Source organism: Geospiza fortis, unplaced genomic scaffold, assembly GCF_000277835.1.
Source record: "Geospiza fortis unplaced genomic scaffold, GeoFor_1.0 scaffold403, whole genome shotgun sequence".
In the NCBI taxonomy this organism is placed as follows: domain Eukaryota; kingdom Metazoa; phylum Chordata; class Aves; order Passeriformes; family Thraupidae; genus Geospiza; species Geospiza fortis.
The window spans coordinates 4,108,607-4,122,005 of record NW_005054336.1 but is presented as its reverse complement, the minus strand read 5'-3'; the positions used below and the strand labels follow the sequence as shown (position 1 = coordinate 4,122,005).

Here is a 13,399-nt window from a genome sequence, read left to right as displayed (position 1 = left end):
GAGAAAAAACCCACACAAAATTAATAGTACAGTAGAAAAAGAAAAAAGAAAAAGCAAGACCTCAGAAATGAGCTTTCCAAGGGAACTTAATGTACATTCAACATACAGAAGCATCAAGTGCAAAAGAAGGCATTTTAGTGTGTGACAATTAATGAAAAAACCTTTCTATCTAGCATCACCAGAAAACAGATTCAAGAACAGCCACAGTCTCTTTGCTCTGATATTCTACCACTGTGATCTCAAACTGAAGGAGCAAAGTGAAGCTTCCTGCTTGAGCAGAAACCCAGAAGTCTCTCTTCCTGAATCCACACTGTATTATCAAACTGGCACAGTGGTCTTCCCTGTAACACCCAGACTTGTGGATGACCATGAGTAAAGAAGTTGATGTCACACAGGAACTGAGCTGTTTACCTTTGCCTGAGATTTTACTGGGCTGTTTACCTTTGCAGCTGAGAGTCCTTACTTTAAAGGCAGCTGTACAAGAGAACTGTGATTTTTCATCCCATCACCCACCAACAATTTCATGTGCAGACATCTGAAAGTTGCCTGTTGATTGTGGGATTATTCTTCTCAGACACCCAAGGTTTGTAGGAAATACAAAGTCACTATATTCTAATACAAGCCAACAGTTTATCCCTCTATAGCACAACGGATTCTTGTTTTGGTGTTCTCCCCTTGTAAACAGGAAATGAGTCCAAGTATAAATTATAGATTTCTCCTTTGAAAGGGCATCACTTACCAGTAACTACCATGCTGCTCATGTTAGAGTTCGGGCTACTGAGTACACTGCCTGAAAGAAGTTCGTCAGATCCTCTCTAAAAAGAAAGAGACAGTAAGAGATTTTTTTTCCTCTATTTTGTGATTTTTAAAGATGATACTTCCTCTTTTCAGATAAGTGCAACAATTTGAAATCTAAGTAAAGCGGAATATTTACATGGCAATCTGAAATGAGAGCAGCTTAAGCATAGTTGTTTAACCCACCACTGAAATATAGCCATCTCTGGACACAATGAGAACTGCTGAACAGTAATTTTGTCCAGCATTTCAAATTAAAATATAATTAAATAAATTTATTCTACTTCAATAACATTTTAATTAATTTAAGTTTTAATATTTTAATACACATATATATTAAATTATTATATCTAGCTGAAACTACAAGGGAAATCTATGCAAAGAGAAATATGGAGTTTAGCTCAATTTTAACACCCCTATTTAAAAACAAATATTTAATGATCACAGGAAATGAAATCAGTTTTCATTTTGGGGACATTCATTTTTTCTGCAAAACACAACTTAGGGCAGGGAATTACATCTTCATTGCAGTTCTTAAAACATGACAAATATAAATTAATGAATGACTTAAAACTGAGCTGCAAAGATCAGGAGGGTATATATTAAAAACATAACAAGATAACCCTTTCCACAAATGGTAAGATGGGCACTTGACACAGCTGAAGAGGTGCTTCTTTTCACACCTTGTTGTTTCTTTTTTTCTTTTATGCCCCAACCCTCTTCATTCTCAAGACTTCCTCCCTCAAAAAGCCTACAAAATCTTTATGTGATCTTTCAATAAACAAAATATTTAAACCATCCCTTGAATATTATCTTGAATTTCTTACAGGTTCTTTCCCACTTCAGAAGTATTTCTACAGCACCCTTAAGACTAATCCAGGTCACTGCTAAAATGGCAATGAGGGAAAAAAAAGTTTCTATCCATCCTTATTAAAATAAATGGGTTTAATTCTGTTGTGGACACTACAAGAGAATCAAGAATAGTTAATGACTATGTTTTACAAGGCACTTCAATACTTCATAATAAATTCATCTGAGACTATTACCTTCAGAGACAGCACAGTTGAAAGACTTACAAAAATCAAACCCTTACCTTTTTCTCATACTGCACTAGATTTGTGTCCACAAAGAGAACAGTATGTTAAAGTTTATATATGTGTACACACATATAGAGCCATTAAAGTTTACTTGGTTTTCAACATCAGCTCTGAAGAATCTCTATACAGTTTACTGAATGCTCTAAGCTTGTAAGGGTACATAGCAAGCAACAAAGCTGCGCCTATCAAATGAGCAAGAGCTCCCTTAAGATTGCATCATTCCTAATACCAAGATCAGACAGAACCATGAGAGGGACTATGTGTTTTTCTTTTCCATGTAAGGATGCATTTCTAATCAGATATAACTAAGAAAAATTTAGCTAGATAGAACTGAGAAGCAATTTATAGGCAAGTTATAGAAATTCTCTGTTTTTCTAACTACATTGCTTTCTACTACTGACATAACATGCAGGTGTAAGTTGAAACATAAACATTCTTTCCCTTTCACGTTCTACTTTTTCTAACATAATATTGACAAGGGTAGAATGCTGCAAAGTTGAAGTTTACTAGCAGCATTAGGTTACTCAGTGGTAAGTGCAGTTCCTTCTGATTGCAATACCCATCTAGCTTTGCTTGGGAGCCCCGGTCTGCAGCCAGGCCAGCCCAGCTGAACAGGCCGAAGTAGCAGCAGACACTGAATCTGCTCATAGTCCAGCTGATCAAGATCATTCACCAGCATTTTTCCCCCTTAATACGACAGGTATAAATTTGCAACAGTACAGCAATTACTACATTAACAGCTGAAGTAACCCCAGTACCAAATGAATGCTCTTCCCAAAACCTGTAGGAACTTCACAAATCTGAAATATCTCAGATTTCAATTGCCACCAGCTTCAGAAAGTTACTTACAACAGCAACTGCTGAATGAAAGAGTGCAAGAATGATTATATAAACTTCTGGTTCCTAGTAAATCCGGCTTTCAAAAAAACTGTTAATTTCTTAATCCACAGCAGAAAAATCCAAAAGGAGCACAAATTACTAAACAGAGTAGATATTCAGTTCTTGTATTTGTGTTTCATGAACAGTTCTCTCTTCATTTACAAACATATCATTTTACATTTCATGAACACCTTCACAGTCAATCACCAGACTTTGTCATTGCACTTGAAAGTTTTAACATTTTTGCTTCCGAAGAACAATTAAATGTGAATTTCTTGCACTGGCCTGTATCATAAAATCTACACTTGTCTTATCTGCATAAATTAGTGTTCAAAAGTCTGATTCACATATGTACAGGTTCATACATGAAACGTTCTTCCAATTCCCCTGTGAATCACAAATGTATAGCATACCTCTATAACTCCCATATATATTTCCCAAGCTTTTGGTCAAAGACAAAGAGCTCTCTTACCATGAGACTAATGATCATACAGATATACATGCTTACTTTTCCTAATTGGTTCTTAAGCAGCCTAGATCCTTCTGTACTTCAGTATGTAACTTTAGAATCAGCTCTGCAGCAAAAGACATGATGGACTTGGATACAGAGTGGTAAATTACAAAATCAAAAGCAGTACCTGCCTGGTTTTTGTGATTTACCTCAAAAGGGTCGTCTGAAGGTCTTGGTTGGCTAGTAAAGCAATTTCATATAAGCATCTAAAGTAAGCCAATGTGTGCTCTTAGACTAGCACTACTGTGTAACACAATCCCTCCCAAATTACATAGACAAATATTTATTTTACTTGCATTTATTCAGCAGAGATAAGGTTGTAGTCAATTTGTGGTTTGGGTGCTTGGTTTTGGTTTTATGTGCATACTCTTTTAGAGGGTGCTAAGCCAAAAAGGACTAACACCATGCTCTGTGGCAAAGCTTTTCATCACTCTGCTATGTCACACATTAATTTCAAAATCATAACCAATTTTCCAAGCATCTCAAATATTTAATTAGTCTCAATCACAGAAGTTCTGCTAGTCGAATGGTACAAACCTTTAAACTAAATTAGGTAACTGTATTGAATGTTTCAGAGCTAAGGAAACCAAACTCAGATATTTGAAGAGCACACAGAATCAGACTCAAGGAAGAAAGATCCAACAGCAACATTCACTTAACTCTTTTCCCTGTCTGTACAAACTGTTGTGTTCTAAAGAATCAAAGGAAGTTTGAGATTGTATAACAGTACTGAAGATCACAAATACAGAAATGGCAAAAACATTCTCATCTAAGTTAAAATAACAAACAAATAAAAAACCACCACAATGATTATATTTCACCATAAACTACAAAGGAAAGTTACTGTAACACTGTAGAGACTAATTCAATATCTGTTTTAGCATGGGGCAAGGAGATCATTAAGAACAAAATAAGAAGTACAAACTGCTATTATACTATTAATACCTCATCTTCTGACATCTAGGCCTTAACAGCACAAGTCTCCAATGCCATATTTCTATTCCTACTAGTGTCAAGAAGATAAATCCGCATAAATCTTCTACAAAAACTAACAACTAACTGCTCAGATCAGAGCTATCTATACCATTTCTTTATGAAACCAGCATCTACCAAAATATGAGTATACAAAATAAACAAGGGAATTTCCAGGCTAACATCTTGCAGCGAGCAAACCCTGAATTTGTCACAGTCAATACTGTCCTTTCACTTCAGCCCATGTTATCATCTTATCACCCCCATGACCCCCCACGAGAGCATCTCCATGCATGGTGAGAAAACATCATGTTTAATGCATGGTGTCAATCAATGGATTTATGTAAAACTGACATGTAGGACCACTTTCAAAAAAGACAAAAAATATACGAAATCAGACTTTTGGTGCGTATTTAAGTGAAAATTCAAAGTTATACATACAAAAATTATCTTACATACTGTAAATTAAAGACATCACTTTGATATTTTAGCTAATTTTCCTAAGTGAATACTTATCTCTTATACTATCACTTCTGCAATTTACAAAATCAATTAAACAAAGAGAAAGAAGAAACCCCTAGCTCAGCAAATGAATGTCCTAGATCCTTGCTTTAAGTTATAGCTAACTCAAAATCCTTCACAACACAGGCTGGATTTACATTGCAGAATTTCAGATTTTTTCCCTCCATTAAAGACTATTATAAAGCTTTATGCTATAACAGGTTTTATTATGTAGCTATATAATTTCAACAAGTCATTACAGTCATACTATGCTTCCCAGCTAATTAAAAATATACTATTTAGAAGTCTTTGCAAACTATTCGCCTCATATTCCAGATTAGGCTTTAAATACTTAACACATTCCCCAGATTTTATTACATCCAAGGGTTTAGTCTTTTATGCACTAAAATACTTTTTGACAACTGTTTACATCAGCGACACATCAGGTTTTTTCCCCAATAATTCAGGGTTATGGAGGCTCTGATCAGAAGTTTTGGCTAAACCTAACCTAACAGTGTATTACAGACAGCACATGTAGAAGCACTACAATGCTCCTAGAAACAGTAAACAAGTGACTCCTAGAAACAGTGAACTTCCGTTAAAAAGCCAACAGTATCATCTAAAAAATTTCTTACACTTGCACTAGAAAATAAAACAACGACACTCAAAGATATTGAAAAATACATTTTTTACAAATACTCTCATTTGTGGTGTTTATATTTGCTGATATTAGAAACCTCTCTCAAAACCAGGATAATTTCCCCCTTCCCATTTCCCTCTCTCTGCCTTTCCCCTCCAAAGGAAAGATAAGTAAGAGAACTTCAGCTGCACTGCACATTCACCACAGTCATTCTCAGCCTACAGGCATGAATTTCCCAAGGGGTATGACAAGCCAGGAGACAGAGCTCATGATTTAAAGAAATCCAACAGCACTGTAAAACACTTTATTTCTAACAACATCTGGGAGCAATTTAAAAGAAAGAGCCAGAAAGCTGATGGTATGGGAGGGGAATAAGCACATGCCAGTTTCAACCCAGGCATTAAAACATTCTCCTCTAACAGTTACACATTGTAAACACACTGCTTCAATATCTGAAGTAACTTTGGGGACTGGATGTTCGAAACAACAGAAAAACACACTTTGAACCCCCAAACACAGCATTTATAAACTTTGTTCAGTTTACATGTGATGGATCAGAATTTAAAAGGATGCTTCATTTCTAACATGATAAATTTTTAGATGAAACACTGCATAAATATACCCTCACATAATCTTTTGTCAAGAAAAAACACTTGATCTGCCTTATGCTCTGCTTATACATACAGTTGTCAAAACACATAATCCAAACTACCCTGAGGAATTTGTTACACCTCTCATAAGTACAGGATCACAGAATACCCATGCAGGACACTACATATATTCAAAAGAAGCTCCATGAAGGTTCATAATTATTTTACAAAGCATACAGTTTGATTATAAGCTTGCTGTTACTTCACCAGAACCTTGCATGCATGGAGTACACCTACTTGAATAATTTTAAAGAATATACCATTTAACTAGATCAGCATGAAATCAGTTAAGGTTGTGAATTCCATGGCTGCTTAGTAACTAATTTATACCATCACTTGCTTTTCATTTAGTATTAAGTTCCCAAAAAAGGTTTGTGAATTGGCTACCTAAACATCTGTTGCACAAGTATTACAGTGACAGAAAAATGGAATGCAGCTTGATTTGCTTGTGAAAACATGGCCTGAAGCTGTAGGAAATGGGAAGGGTATTTGCATATGGTATTAGTGCATGTTTTCAGAGGTGGTGCATGTGATTGCGTTTCTCTTTGTATAAGCCCTCAATTAAGATGCAAAACTAAGTCTTCTGCTACAAATGAAAACTACATGATTTCAAATTAGTGAAAGATATCAAAATTTATCAAACAGGTACACTAAAACTTCCTTACATACAGTGAGCGTACTTACTACAGAGAACAAACTAAGTTTCAACATGTTTCCTTTCTTTCCATTTTCAGCTTTCCTTACTTCTTCGCATATATTACAGTGACAGAATGGGCATCACCAAAAAAAAAGTAAAAAGAAAAAAAGAACTGGAGTCAGCTGTTCTGAGAATAAATATGAAAGCCATTTCAAACAGAGTCAATTTATAGAAGTTACTGTTATCAGATATCTTTACTGTTAACAGATATCTTTCATTGTAAGAAGTTACTTTTTGTCACTATGGACATGTTCCCCATACCACTGCTGGAAAAACAAATCCAGATGCCACTTCTAAACTTTTGAACATGGTCAGACTTCAGCCTTACTTCACTTCTTTAATGCTCCACACGTCTTTTTTGCTGTTTACTGCTGCTAGCACAACTTAAGTACTATCAAAAACAAAGGTTGTAAAAACATTATCATAGCTAACACAAGATTAAAACACCTCTAATTCACAAACAACCCATTTTTTTCATATCACTGTGTCTTTGTCTAGTCTACCAGCAATTATATTAGACATCCAAGGTTAGCCCAAAATTCTAATCCTAACATTTTAAATACAACAGACTATCACATGGCATTTGTCTGTATGAATAAATCGATTTTTTTATCCTACCACTCCCTTCTTTTTAAGCAGCCAAAATTACAACAGTGAAGGCAAAAAAATTGAGAGAGTACAAAACTAAAAGGAACAGGCTTGTGAAGTAAGTTTAGACTAAATTTTAGAAGTGGGAGTTTATCTTCTGACAACTTGCTAGAATCTGACTTTCAATCCTATTTTCATTATACCATGTACAGTTGAAACAAAAAGTCACAGCACATCTACAATATCTACTTGTTTCCACCATGAAAAAATTCTCAGTTATTACTAGCAAAAAAGGTTCAGAATATAGTTTTGTAAGAGAAGACTACACCTCAGAACATGAGTTAAAAAACCAAAGCGGACAACAATTCAAGAGTACTTAGACTGCTACTTGGTGCTCTCTCCCCTTTCTCCCTCAGTTCCTTTCTCTGTCAGTTCTTAGCTACTGTCCTTCCCCAAACTTCTATAATCCTCCATGTTAAGTTTCAGCAACCAGGAAGAAGGGGAACTAGGTGATTCTTTCCTGTTTGGAAAACTTAGAAAGTACTAGGACGTGTTTCTTAGCATATTCTACCCATCCCAAACATAACCAACTAAACACACACCACCAATTCCCTCATCTCTCAAGTGCACTGCAATGGCTGAAGCCCTGACCTTGGGGGGAAGAAGGCCATCCCCACATCTTTAACCATTCCAAAACTCTGTTCACAGGAATGAGCTTTCTCTCCTAGCTACAACTGGGGCTGTCCATGCTTGGCAGCTGAAGCTTGGTTTTTGGCCAGTATCCATAGCACCATCAAGAAGGTCAAAAATTTCCCAAATGCTGTGTACCAAATAATGCTCCAGGAAGAAATGCCTGGTTCTGTTCTCCTGTCAGACAGAAGAACACCTCAGCCATTGTGAAACACGCAATGCACATACACACAATGAGTCACTCAATTGTTCAATTTGCTGCACAGCTACCCATCCCATCCAGGAGAAACATCCATCAGACTGAAGTGGGACACAATGAAACAGTAGGAGAGATCACCCTCAATATGCACCCAAAGTTCACCTAAGTTATTCCTGTGTAACATTTATTCCTTATGCTTTCATATCCTTCCCAAGATTCTTTTAATTAATCCATAGGAAAGATACTTTAATACTTCATACATCCAATAGCTGAAAAAGGCTCTATCACACCAAGTGCCAAATCAGATATCAAGATTAAAGCACTGTAATGTAAAGAGAACACAAGAGAACAATTCAAAGTATAGTTATTAGATGCTGATGCTCAAAACTGTATAACCAGAGAGTAACTAAGAACCTGATGTAATAAGAACAGAGCATATCCAATGTACTTTTTTAAAAAAGAAAAAGCAAACATTTTATAGGATATGATAAATTTTTGAAATTATGCACAAAGAAATCTATAAAATGTATAGAATTTCTCCAGGGAACTGAATTTTTTTTTAAATTGATGACCTATGTAAATATTACCATTCCCGGAATCCTTAACTCTCCTTTATTCAAGTATACTTTGCACAAACTGCTCATATACAATGCAAGTTCACAAATCAGCATCAGACAGAGAGGTAAAGCTCATTCCTTCTTGCATTATTTTGCAAAATGTAATGTAAGGGGTGAACTGTGTGCAGTGACATTTCCCTGCCTCCATGAATTCTAGGTAAGCAAAACAAGACATTACAGACCAAATCAAGTATGAGTTATCTCATTTGTATTTACAAGATGACTGGGTTGTGACATATTCTAATGCTTTCAGAAATTAAAGCACGCTGCTGCTCTGACAGATTTGAGCTAGGAAGCGTGTTCCCACTGCATATTTTGAATTGCACAAATCCCCACATTTATTCTTTGTAAAGCAAGTTCTCAAGTTGTATTCATCATTTTTTCCATCTCCATTTTAAGTTTTGTACTGGTTTCTAGTGTTAATTTCTGGTGACTCAACGTGTAAATCACATGAAGACTAAGCATCAGATGAACAAAAATGTTTTAAAACAAATTAAGTATACAATACAAATAAATGGTAATAGTTTCAAATTTATCCTTCATTTGTAGATAACTCTGATTGTAAAACTGTTAATAAAGCATTATAAGGAAGCATTCCTTTTACTTTATACTTGCCTTGACCACGTGCAGTCCCCTAAGCTACAAAGCCCTCCTCTAATGGGAAGACAGTACCCAGACTACAATAATTAACTTCTCTTACTCTTTTATGAATGGGTTTAAAAATATAACATGTGCATTTTGCTGTTTAGGAGAACAACCAGCCAGATAACAGTTAATATAACTTTTAAATTTGCATTGACATGACTGATGATGATAAAATACAGCAAATTTTCCAAATAGAAGAGTCACACGTCACCATCCATTTTTCCGAGTATAACTGAATATATCACAAACATGTTTTGCAAGTGATCAGCACATACACTCTAAGTGAAAAATACCAGAAAGCATCAAGTAAAAGAAATATTCTGGATAAGGCAACTTCTCACAGCTAAATCCCTGCCCACATCCAATGACTATCCAGTCTCAACAAAAGCAGTATTGGAAGAGCATTAAAATTGCTAATGCAACTCCTTGGATTCAAAACTTAATTCTTACACATTCCCACAGTACCCATGAAAAAGAAAACTTCCAAGGGAAGGCCAGAATGACTGATCCCAGTTGTTTATATACACTTGACAGGCAAAGCATTCCTCAACTTGAAAACATCAGTCCATCAAGAGCAATGAATAGTCACTGTAAGGACAAATGTTTCACATGTCCTTCCACAAAACACAAGTGAAGCTGACATTACATCACTATGCACACTCAATTAGACAGAAATCCCATTTTCCATTCTTAGCAGTACCTTGAGATAATTAAAGAAGCTCCAGAATACAATCCAGTTTATTCCTCCCATATTTAACAGCTTTCTTCAGGAAATCATCATCCTTATTTATTTGCACTACTTCCATGCACAGACTGTTTTCTTTCAGAAACCAGATAGCAAGTCCATTTTTACAAGCAAAAAGCACAACTTTTTGATACTCCTGAGCTTTTCCTTGTAGTTTTTAATCACTGCCTCCAATACACCTGTCTTGTCTTCTTTCTTACATTCATCATATAATTTCTACAATCAACAGAAGAAAGCAGTTACATCATCTGAAGCATCTTTATTTCATTGTCTGGCTACTACCTTAAAATTTGGTTCCAAAATGGCACCACCCACTTAGACATAGTTTGTAACACTCAAGTTCTCATAGACTGAAGTTGCTCACAGTAAAGAGTAAAAGGGATACTGAGTCCATTTACTTCTCCTGAAGTGACAAATGTTAGAATTTAACATCGAAGTAATACATGGTCTACTTGAAACTACTTCTTCACTACAAAGAAGAAAACTTACCAAGCGTAATTAATGATTTTATATTTTTTGCCCTGAAGCTGTGTACATGGAGCACAGTTTGCTGCTGAAAGACTTGGAACATCCTCAGGTATCCCTCCAAACTACTAAATACATTGGTAATTTTTAATTAGTTAACACTTTGTCCTCCCAGGCATCAGAGAAATAATCATGTCAGTTCTATTGTGATTAGCTCCCACGGAAGTACCTTAATAATCACACTTTACTCATGATTCAGAGAGTGAGTTTAAGCTTGTCTCCAATAGTGCATAAACATGTGGAGCTGGATGGATCCTGAATCCACATAACTGACTTCTCACAGCCCTTCCTAGAAGCAAGCTTACCCAGAAATATTATACAGGTAGAACAGCTGCTGTATCTCCAGGCTGACTGTATTATGTAAGAACTAGTCCAAATCCAGCAGGACCAGTACTGAATCTGAGCAACTGGGCCTTTCTAGACAAAGCTGGGCTTAGCAAGCAGCTAACACTGATCAGCTTCAGGTGAAAAGGCAGGTACACAGCACAAGCTATGAAGTCCCTGAACAAAGAGTTAACTGTATGCACTAGAAAACTTCTGCCTCTACCACTGAAATAGAATTGCTCTCATGCATTCATTGAAGTTCTCTTGTCCTATATCCCTTTGCATAAACATTATTTCTCACTTGCTACTACAGAATACTGATCTAATTCCTGTGATAGATTTGAATAAAAGCAAAATAAATAGTAAATTAACTGCTATTTAGAAGATCTTTCCTTGTTATGAAGGTATACTAAATTCATAACTTAACTTGAGAAATAAAAGTTACAGCAAAGCAAACACCCACTTCTGTGTCTACATAACAAATTCTAGCTCCCATTTTTCTGTCCTCTTATAGATAGTCACTTCTTTTTTAACTTCAGTGGGAACTGTTTTGAAAAAAGGAGGGGGAGGGACAGAGAAAGTATGACTTTTACAGGCCCCATGCACAATGTGGGAGTGGTGTTTTGAAAAAAAGTATGATAAATCAAGTTTCAAAGTAAGAAGCTGACACCACTACATTAATCCAGAACCACTGTTTACAGTTCAGTGCCTAAAAAAGTCTTTTGTGTAGAGGCTCCAATTTACCTCAAGGGATTTTTGTTTAATAAAGCATACACGGCTGACTAGATATCAGCTCACAATGACCAGTTAAAATCTTCCAACAGGCAATTACTGATGCTCTAAGTAGTTCATTTTGTATCAGCACTCTACCCCCTTATTTGTGAAGTGCACATCCTACCTTCACACCAACGGCAACATCAGTGACAATGCTGTAAAAAAATAAAAAAACAAGAACATAAGTCAACCAATTTATCCTCATGGACCAAACTTTTCAATGTCTTGTAATGACAAGATTATGAGGAAACAAACAGGCAACAAGTTCCCCTAACAAGAAACTATGTTCAAAAACACATAGGACTGGAATGCAAAAGAAACTTTAAAAAGCCACTGAGCTCCCACAGCTTGTAGGCCTTTCTAAAGAGTACAAAGTTTCAAGTAAATGTTACTCCAATTCAGCACTGCCAGGAAATTTATTTAGGAAACTTGGGTTTCTGGACATGGGGATTACAGGGTAGAAATAGAGTAATTTAAAACGAAGTACAAAACTTCTCACACACCTCTATTAACTAAACAGCTAATTCAGCAACATAGCTGAACTTTGTTTGACCTACTCTTTGAACAGCAGAAAGCAATTTTTTTTTAATTAGCTTGGAAAAAAACCCCAATGTACTGGCAGCTACACCTATATGAAATTTAATGAGGTACACCTATGAAAAACACTGCAACAGGTATGTCAAGGTACAGCTCTTCCTTAGAGGTTGTGACATCACCACTCACAGTGTATACCACAATCCTAAAAGAAACCTCAGTCCACGAACACATACACACAAAAAAGAATATGGGAGAGCATTCCACAGTGTAGTACTCATTCGTAGTTCTCAGACAGGATTTGTAATTCCTACCATTATAATCACAACCATAAAAAGCCTTGGGAACTCTCACAGTTGACAGGTTATATATGTTTAAAGCATACCAAAGAGATGGCTTCTCTGTTTGAAGCAGAGTAAACAGCCTAACAGGAGATTTGGAAGCTGAAAGCTGTTGTATTTACACTGAAGGCTACAGCCAGCAGCCCCGCTTTCCAGGTGCAACAAAAAGCAGGCCTGGCATGTAGAGCCTGCCCATCCCAGCCCCTACTGTCCCATATTGCCGACTGCTTCCAACCTTCCCTTCTTTGGTTTTTACAGCCACTCCACTGTATATACAAAGGCATCTCTCCACCTGGGGAGGGGGGGAAGCCGAAGGGCTTATTAGGCAGTTTCTGAAAACAAAAGAGCTCGACATCTGGCTCCTGCTGGCATCGCTCCTCCCCTCCAGCCAGCTCCAAAACAAACCCGAGCCCGGCAACGCGCCCCTCCTCGCCCCCTGGCCAGAGGAGAGATGCCAAAGGCGGGGGGGAAGAAAGGAACGGGAGGCTCTGGGGGGCGAGGATGAGGGCAGATCGCGCCCCTTCTTTACATCGGGACGCGGCGTCTCGGGCACTACACTTCATTAGGGGGCAGCCCGAGGCCCTCGGCGATTTGAACGGGGGCCCGCGTTACGGAGAGGCTGAGCCCCGTCCGGCGCCGCTCCCAGCCTGCGTGGGGCCTCAGGCTTCAGCTGTC

The 13,399-nt window shown here is 37.0% G+C and overlaps 1 protein-coding gene across 4 annotated transcripts in view; it reads right to left on the bottom strand.

Annotated features, from left to right (window-relative positions):
* PTBP2 (polypyrimidine tract binding protein 2) overlaps window positions 1-12,002 on the bottom strand; it is a 43,112-nt gene extending 31,110 nt beyond the window's left edge. For all 4 annotated transcript variants that reach the window (XM_005422091.2, XM_005422089.2, XM_014307455.2 and 1 more), the window contains exons 1-2: window positions 11,974-12,002; window positions 740-815 (exon numbers count right to left, since the gene is read on the bottom strand). In XM_005422091.2, coding sequence (XP_005422148.2) covers window positions 740-761 — 22 coding nt within the window. In that variant the 5' untranslated portion in view covers window positions 762-815; window positions 11,974-12,002. The remainder of the gene's footprint in view (window positions 1-739; window positions 816-11,973) is intronic.
* Window positions 12,003-13,399: the final 1,397 nt, after the last annotated feature.